General features: G+C 38.4%; 1 protein-coding gene across 3 annotated transcripts in view; it reads right to left on the bottom strand.

Moving 5' to 3' along the window:
• Positions 1 to 398: 398 nt before the first annotated feature.
• Positions 399 to 8,710, bottom strand: part of Galnt5 (polypeptide N-acetylgalactosaminyltransferase 5) — a 43,178-nt gene continuing 34,866 nt past the window's right edge. For 2 of the 3 annotated variants that reach the window (XM_006498048.4, XM_006498049.2), the window contains exons 10-11: positions 6,066 to 6,227; positions 399 to 2,614 (exon numbers count right to left, since the gene is read on the bottom strand). In XM_006498048.4, the coding sequence (XP_006498111.1) occupies positions 2,474 to 2,614; positions 6,066 to 6,227 (303 nt within the window). In that variant the 3' untranslated portion in view covers positions 399 to 2,473. The remainder of the gene's footprint in view (positions 2,615 to 6,065; positions 6,228 to 8,710) is intronic. The other variant, NM_172855.3, reaches the window with a different exon arrangement.

Genomic DNA, 8,710 nt, shown 5'->3' with positions numbered 1-8,710 from the left:
TTTGAGAATCAGAACACTGGCCAGAATTGTCATTGGGTTTTATCTATTGTTGATGAGATGATCATATCCTTCCTTAGTTGTAAGGAAGAGATAGATATTCTCCTTATCACATGGAGGAAAGAAAGATGCATACAAGCTAATAAGATGAGCACACACAAGCACAGAGGGTGTAAGCACCCAGTGAAAATTAGTTTATCTCCTTCTACTTCCCTCATTTCTTGTAGTTTTGTGAGTTTTATAGAAGTTGTATAAGCCTTCTTTCAAGACTAGGTCCACAGAGACTCCTAAGTCATGACTAATTCTTTGCATCTTTGGGTAAGCAAGACAATGTATGATAGAAAATTGGTACAATTTTACCCCCAAATAAATATATAATGTTACAAATAAAGCCCTTGTTCTATAGACGGTCCTCAGAGGTAGCTTTATATAACAGATATGTCAAGGTACAGTTAGATAGTGCATAGAGCAGAGGCTACAGAAAGTTCTCTTGTGGGAAAACAAAAACAACAACAACAACAACAAAACAATTTACTTTCTTCATATCCAAGGGTGGATCTAGCCAAAGCATGGCTCATCTTTTGCTAAAAAGATTTTTCCTTGAGTAAACTGTTCTTGGATAAAATACATGCTCTGCAGACCAATGAACAGAGGCACAGTCAAGGTGTCTCAGTCACATGAAAGTGACTGAGTGACATGAACAGACATTTTGTACCGTCTGGTCACCAACTCAGTCTATTGTCAAGGACGTGTGGCTTTTCTCTCTTCATATGGCTGTTTTGGTAAGAATTACCTCATTTTGAAATTATTCTCTTATCATCAGTTCCTGGAATGAGAAATCTTAAATATGCTGTGTATGCTGTAATGGTAAAGGAAAAATGTTTCCTTTCTCATTATTCACAGAGAGTCATGCTTGTTTATAATTAATTGGAAGATAAAATGTCAAATAGGAAACCAGAGCAAAAATACTCTGATTTCAGGTGAACAAAGACTTAAATCCATCATCAGGCACAGGCAGGCAAGGCCATGCTGCAAGGCTCAGCTTCAGGAAGTTATGTCCTTTGGATGACCTCTACGGGCAATGGTGTACGATGGCTCATGGTACAAACAATAGAGAGATTCACACCCAGAGATCTGAATTCTTACCCTGTTCTTCACAACTGGCCTGTGAGAGTTATCAGATAGGTAATCTGTCGACTAACACCTATTTTCTTAACAAAAGGATTGCAGCAGACCCTGGTCTCTAAGTGTTCTTTAGCAATACCTAAGGATTGCTATACTTAACATGAGAATCAGTTCAGATATGCAAACATCCAGCTTCCCACAGCTGGCCTGTGCCATCCTCAGGTCCATGTAAGTAAGGGTTGTGTTCTCTATTTCCCCATCAGAAGCACTTTTACCCCCTGTCTTCTTCTGTCAGGTCTGGGACAAGCCTTCATCCATCTCCAACCGTCAAAGTTGCTTATAGCATCTCCTCCTTTTAAATCTGCACCTGCTTTGGCATGGTTTAGAATCTATTTCTCAGAATACTCCATCCAAGTGACTATTGGTAAATCTAAAGTAGTATTTTTATTGTCTTCATATTTTAAGTTCTTTCCTACTGTTCAGAATCATCTCTGCTTTAATTATATCAACTTCTCTCATTTAACTCTGTGTGGGAATGTTCAATGGTTAAGCACGCTTTTTTGTTTGTTTGTTTTTTGTTTTGTTTTGTTTTGTTTGTTTGTTTGTTTGTTTTGCTAATACAGCATGTTGGGATTCAATTGCTTCTCCTTCTTTACCTGAAGAAAACAAAAATCTAATAGATTACTGCTATGATCAGGTTTAAAAAAATGTACCATTATTAAAGAGCAAAAAGTGAACTGAAACAATACATAGAATGAAGTGCATTAAGGCTTCCTCCTTTTCAATTAAATCCCTGCCCCCCCCCCCCAGCTTAAGATTAAGAAGACTGGTCATCCAGATCAACACCTCCATTGGGAGGGGTCACGGAGAACTCATATGACTGCTACATTCTGCCGGGTAAACATTGAAGATATTTCAACAAGGTGATGTCTCTGCAGCTAGCTAGGCCTCCCAGGTGTGGGAATCCAAGCAGATGAATTTGATGAAATCAGAACATGGTTGGGTTTAGCTCTGCTCATGGGCTGTGACAGCAGTCATGGGCATGACATCAGTACATGTTTTTCATTCTGGTTACCTGTGAGAGTCTGTGAGGAAGGCTTGCACTATGCACTTCAGCAAGGGCGGGATACAGACACTTCCAAAGGCCACCCAAAGCTGAAGAGCAGCAGCCCAATGGCAGCTTGGTTCCCTGAGTTATTGTCTGGTGATTCAAATGTAGTCATTTTCAAAAGCCTTCCATTCAAATGCTATTAAAATGGAAAATTTAAGCTACTATGGAGAGAAATTCAGTCAGCAAATTTGGTGTTATTTTCACAGAACCTAGTGGCTTAAATTGATAAATTATTTTTCTTTAGACTTCGTAGTATTTTTCAAATTTCCACTTTTGTTGCAGTTCCATTGGGTTACAAGCAGCCAGTTTCAGGGTCTTCTGAGAGAAATTCCCTTCCATACATAATAACTGCTGATAGTTTTCAAAAACAATGTGATCCACCTGAAGAGAAAGAGGAGATGGGAATGAACTACAGACTAAACTTGACCACAGAGATATGAAGATCTAATAAGCAAATTATATTTTCATTCCCCCAGGAACTCTTCTGAATTAAATTAGCGATATAAGCACAAGCTTTGGAAGATATCAGATGTGTCTCTGTCTCAAGCTAAGTGATCTAACTTCTTCCATTCATCAGGAAGCAAATGGTTGTATGGTTGATAGCTACATTATTTAAAGGAAAAAAATCTGGTTGTTATTGAGTCTACTGGGTGGCTACTTCATTGATGGTGGCAAACAAACAAACAAAAAAATCTTGTAGTATGACAGAGAGCAAGCTTGTTAATTTATTAATCCAGCTCATGTCATAGAATGTTCACTTGTATTGGCAAATGCTAGAAATGACACATTTTGTTTGTGGGCTTATTATATGATAATATAGAATGCCAAATGTCCAGTGCACAGATTTAGTTAGAAAAAGACAAGGGTATTCCAGATAACCTTAATATTGCTGAATATTTATTAAAAGTGAGAGATAATCTACCTAGGATCAACTATGGTTTTGCAGTTTTTAACTTGTAAATCTCAATTTTCCATAAATATGACCATGATAATTTTAGTTATGAATAAATTAGTTTAATATAATTTAATAAGCTAGTTAAATATAGTTTAATGTAATATAATAATATAATTAAATTTTATACCCAGAAAGGGAATGCTTTTAAGTTAAAACATTTTAAATGTATTTCCATAAAATACTGTAACTTTGACAAAACCTTGGAACTATGATGCTTGCATACATATAAGGTTGTGCAAAGTAGCTGGCCTTGAAGCAAGTCATTCAACATTCTCTAGACAGTGTTCTGTGGCAAAGGACAGAGGTAACTGAATACTTCATCCCCATCAAAAGACACAGAAGGACCAGTGATAGGGAGGACTTCTATGCTCCAAATCTGGTTCTCGAGTGAGGGCAAAGTCAAGAGCATTGTGGGAGGACTGTCTGAGGAGCATTTAAAAATACAAATTTAGAAGTGTGTAATTTTAACTAGTCATTGCTATCTAGAGTCAAACTCTGAAAAAAGGAGGTTTTGTGTTATCCATAGTCTTCCTCCATTTCTCTTCTTCTTTAAGGCTTACATATCTTAGTGACTGCTCTAGCTATGTCTTGAATGCTATCTCCAAGGCTGAAGAGTTAAAGACCTGGTCCCCAGAGTGGAATTATAGATGGTAAAGTATTTGAGAGATGAGGTTTCTTGGCAGATCCTCAGGTAAAGACCAACAAGTCTAACCTAAGATGAACTCAGACCTCTAAAACAGAGCTGGTTCACTCTCTCCCATTTAATTATCTAAGGTATTTTTTCTAAAATGGTAGCAAGGGGCTTAAGAGAATTTGTATGATAATTGTCAAAAAAAGAAAAAGGAGAGACAGACACAGAGAGAGAGGGGGGAGAGGGAGTGAGGAAAGGAAGAAGAGAGGGAGGGAGGGAAAGAGAGAGAGAGAGAGAGAGAGAGAGACAGAGAGAGACAGAGAGAGACAGAGAGAGACAGAGAGAGACAGAGAGAGACAGAGAGAGACAGAGAGAGAGAGAGAGAGTCAATTATAGGCCATTAATCTCTGGCCATCTACATACATTTCAACACAAAGGGGCTGAAATGCAGAAGACAACGATATAGCAAACCACAGATTCCTGGTTTCTGTTATCTTAGTTCCTTACTTCTTCCTAATCCGCTTCCTGTGTAAGACTTATTCTTACATATTACCACACTGTAAATCCTGTCCAACATTCACTGTGCACACAAAGAATGTTCCCACTGTCCCCCTTTCCTTCTGGCCCCTTTGTTTCCTCCTTCAGTTCAGGATGTTAAGGAAGTAGGAGTTGGGATGTAATTTAGTTGACAGATATTCATGACATTTTCTCAAACGTGAAAGACAAAAATAGAGGTTTATACATTAATCATTCTCTATTTGGTACTATTAACTGAAAATAATCAGAATCATCTATCTATCTGTCTGTCTGTCTGTCTGTCTATCTATCTATCTATCTATCTATCTATCTATCTATCTATCTGTCTGTCTGTCTGTCTGTCTGTCTGTCTGTCTGTCTGTCTGTCTATCTGTCTATCTATCTATCATATATATCATATATATGTGTGTGTGTGTGTGTGTGTGTGTGTGTGTGTGTGTGTAGAATGAGTAGATTGGCCCTATACTAGGAGCAAAAAAGAATATCTGAATATGTCATCAAAAGAAGGACACCCTAACAAATGGGGCACCCCCAAAATAAAATAAGTTTTTATTGGGGTCAGTTCTGGGCAGAATCATGATTTCTATATTGCTTGGTGACTTTTCATACCTGTTGCTTAGATAAAATACCAATAAGAACAACTTATGGGACAACAGTTTATTTTAGCTCACAGTTCAAGATGACATCCCACAATGGGTGGGTAGTTTCCCAGGAGTTTTCTAGAGTCAAACTTAGTTTGACAGGAGTTTTGTGAGACTAGTCACATTTCATGAAAAGAGAGTAGGAAGTCAATGTTATATATTCCTCAGCTCTTTCCTTCACATAGCCCTTTTAAGGAACAGTCTCACTCAAGAGGAAGCTAGGTCTTCCCACACCAATTAACATAATCAAGACAGTCTCCCCCTAGGCATGCTCAGGTGCTATCTGTAACCTCAACACCAGTGCCTGGAAGACATTAGGTGGCTGCATGCTAGTGAGATGACAGAAATTTGAGAAGACAGTCTTGAGACTATTCCTACCATTTCGAAATTCTTAGACAAATCATATGACCTCAAATTTGCTTCAAACAGGACTAGGCGAAACTGAATGGATCCTGAGATTGAATGCAGCAGCACTGGGGTAGCTTTTAAGAAGGTGCAAACATTCTCAGTGATGTGTTATCACCAAATGCAAAGCTGGCAAGAGACCACAGTCACCCTCCCTTAGTCTGTCCCTGCAGTGCCTGGAGAGTCTTATCTGTAGACCCACATGGAGTTAGAGAAATGACCCCTTTCCTAGAACGAGGGCAGAAAGGGGAACTGGAGTCATTCTAGACAGCAACATTTGTAGGAAGCATACAGCGTCTTACTTTTTTCATGTGTTCTACCTCTAGACTCTTCCCATAACCAATGGGAATACGTTTCAGAAATACACATGACATTGTTGTTTATTTAAATGAATGCTAGAATCGAGGATGATGGTACCAGTATAGCAGAAAGAAATGGGTGCTTTTAATTTAAACCACTGAGTTGAAAGAAATTTTGAAAAGAGAGCAAACAAAATTCAATTAAATTAAAATGGGGCAACAATGGTCTTTATACCCTTGAGTGAAACTTCACACTATCTCTGTTGTTACTGATGGCATTTAAGGCTTCAGACTGGGGAAGTGGACTTTGTAGTAAATAATAAGAGTTGACTTTGTAGTAAAGGATGGCACAGGTTTTGCTTACCAGTTCTGGATGGAAGGCAGATGCTGATTTGTGCAGCCATTTAAGCCTGTTGTTTCTGTTGTCACAATGGTACAGTGTCAGGGATCCTTTTTCAGGGATGGGTGCCACACACCACTCTCCGTGCTTAATAAGTCTTACCCAGGTATAATTAAATTGTTGAAGCTGTAGGGAATGGGAACAGGACAGGCCATTCAGTAAGCAGGCGGAGGGAGGGGAAGTTGCCAAACCTTTTATCAGCAATAGGTGAGACCATGCGAACTCTGATCCAATGAGGTATGTGCATTATTCTATCTGCCCACTGTCATATTTTTCACTGTTATGTTGAAGAGGAAGACGATCACTGTGGGTTTCAGTAATGATTTTCATGTGTCTAGCATACAGTATGCTCTCAATAAATATTACCGGAAGTGGCGTATGCTGTTAGTGCACTAAGTATATCTCTGAATATGGATGTTATTTCCAGTGGTATGAGTTACAGGCAATCTGGGTGCTCAGTATTGGAATGTGTAAATCACCATGCAGTTAAGATCCCTATCCATCAGTGGCTTTATGTGGATCAAAGCCCAGTCTTAGATTTCTTCAGTGGAAATTACCGTACCTTCTTCTTTCAGATTCTTACTTGGACTCACATTGACTTATTCTGATGGGTGGAAAGTTATTGAAATGTGTCCTTGCTACCATGTAATGTCTCCCAATTCATAGGATCAGCTCCTAGGGTAAGTTCAGACTGGAGGAGTTGACAGGGTCTGAAATAAGTATCACTTCAGGTAATTCAATCGTGTTTTCAATCCTTAAAAATAATTTGACAGTGATTTGAAAATAATTTAAGGTTGGTTGATTCATTTATCCTAAAGCTCTGGTCCTTGTGAAATTTGCCATGGAGGGAGGCAGGGAAGTCCAGGACAGAAAAAGCATTGCAATGCTTTTCCTCTATGAATCATCTCTAATGTAGCTGGAGGATCTTTTATCTGCGGTATTAAACATTGAACCAAGGACTTTACACATGAGAGGCAAATGTCCTATCACTGTGCTACATGTCCTATGCTTTTTTGTACAATTTATTCTGAAACAAAGCTTACCATGTAAGCCACAATAGCCTTGCATTTGTTATGTAGTCTGAGAAAGCCCTAAAGTCATTATTTTCTTGACTCAATCTTTCTAACAACTGGAATTGTAGGCCTGGGTCACTATGACTGGCTTCAGGTTAATGCTTAATTTAGACTATAAGGCTATATTAAAGAAAAGGTAGCAAGTCTTGCCATTCAAAGAATAGTCCCTGAATCTTCTCACTCAGACGCTAGTGAGAAATGCTGGAACTCAGCCCCATTATGGACCCTGTAAGTCAATCTCACTTAACAAACTCCCAAGGTGATTTGTGTGGGTATTAGTGTCTGAGAAGCATGGCAACAGACTAGGAGGTTATATAGTTACTAAGATAAGCTGAACATTACCGTAGAAAGAGTTTAAAAGTAAAAGTCTAAGAAGACTCGAAGTTAAAGTAAGGGACAGGAGTTGAGGGTGAAGCTAAGTATTTCATCTTTTTTGAGTTATTTTAGATGAACACAAATCCAGTATTAAACCTTATCAATTCTGACCCAAATCAAACTAAATTCCTCTACATTCCTGTCCTTTTTATTACTCAAACAAGCCACTGGCAAGAGAAGCTCAAAAGGTTCAAGAGGGTCAAAGTGTGATGGAGTTTTCTGGTAGGAGGTGGCTCTATTATTCATACTTTGGTCCCCCTTCCCAACTCATTGGTATTCAGGAACAGAAGTTGGGTTTTCAGTGAAATACTGATTTTACAGGTATGCTAAGTTCCTACGGTGATCATTTTAAAGGAGTAAATTATTGAATATTTTAATAAAGTTTAGACTAATTCTGTAGTTGGTTTTTCTATAATTTATGACTTTCTCCACTGTGAATTGCTAATAAGTAAAAATTACTTCTTTGAGTTTATTCTTTAAACTTATCATCTTCTCTCTTTCCTAATTATGAAAATGTTTCCTTGGCTTCAGGTTTATGACCCACAGAAGATTTACACTGACAGACATGCCTTCTATTCTAAGGGCAATTTGGAAATAAGATGTAGCGATGGGATGTGCTTGAAAATATAAGCCACAATGATGAAATCAGGACAAAGAAATAATTCAGCAAGCCAAGGGCATCACTGGGAAAGGATCTGTCTACCACACTATGATCTGCAATCTGGTTTGTACACATGAATCAGTGTTCCCAGGAATCTGATTTAGCATCCAAATCAGATACCATTCTCCACTGGGATACAGGTGCTGGAGAGAGCAGGGTAATCACTTGGCGCTTGCCTTCAGCACAGCAGGAGTAGTCTTTCTCTGTTTTTCTTGGCCCCACACCCTCTTCCATTCACTGTGCTCTGATTTTTGTGGTTATTTTATCAGAAGATTATTTTTTAATCAAGGATCATACTTTATGGGATGTTTCCTTTAAAATTCAGAAGAAGGAGAAAATTTGGGGAGAGGAATGGAATCAGAAAATAAAGCTGACTCCTCAGGATGTCGGCTCAGAAGCATGGTTTCTATATTATCTGTTGATAAACTTTTAAATTTATTATTCTAGTTGTATGTATGCGTGTACATATGTGACACATAGGCACACATGTCACAGCTGGT

The sequence above is a fragment of the Mus musculus genome, chromosome 2 (assembly GCF_000001635.26).
Source record: "Mus musculus strain C57BL/6J chromosome 2, GRCm38.p6 C57BL/6J".
NCBI classification, from domain to species: domain Eukaryota; kingdom Metazoa; phylum Chordata; class Mammalia; order Rodentia; family Muridae; genus Mus; species Mus musculus.
Note: the sequence above shows the minus strand (reverse complement) of the source record. Positions and strands in the feature narration are given on the sequence as shown.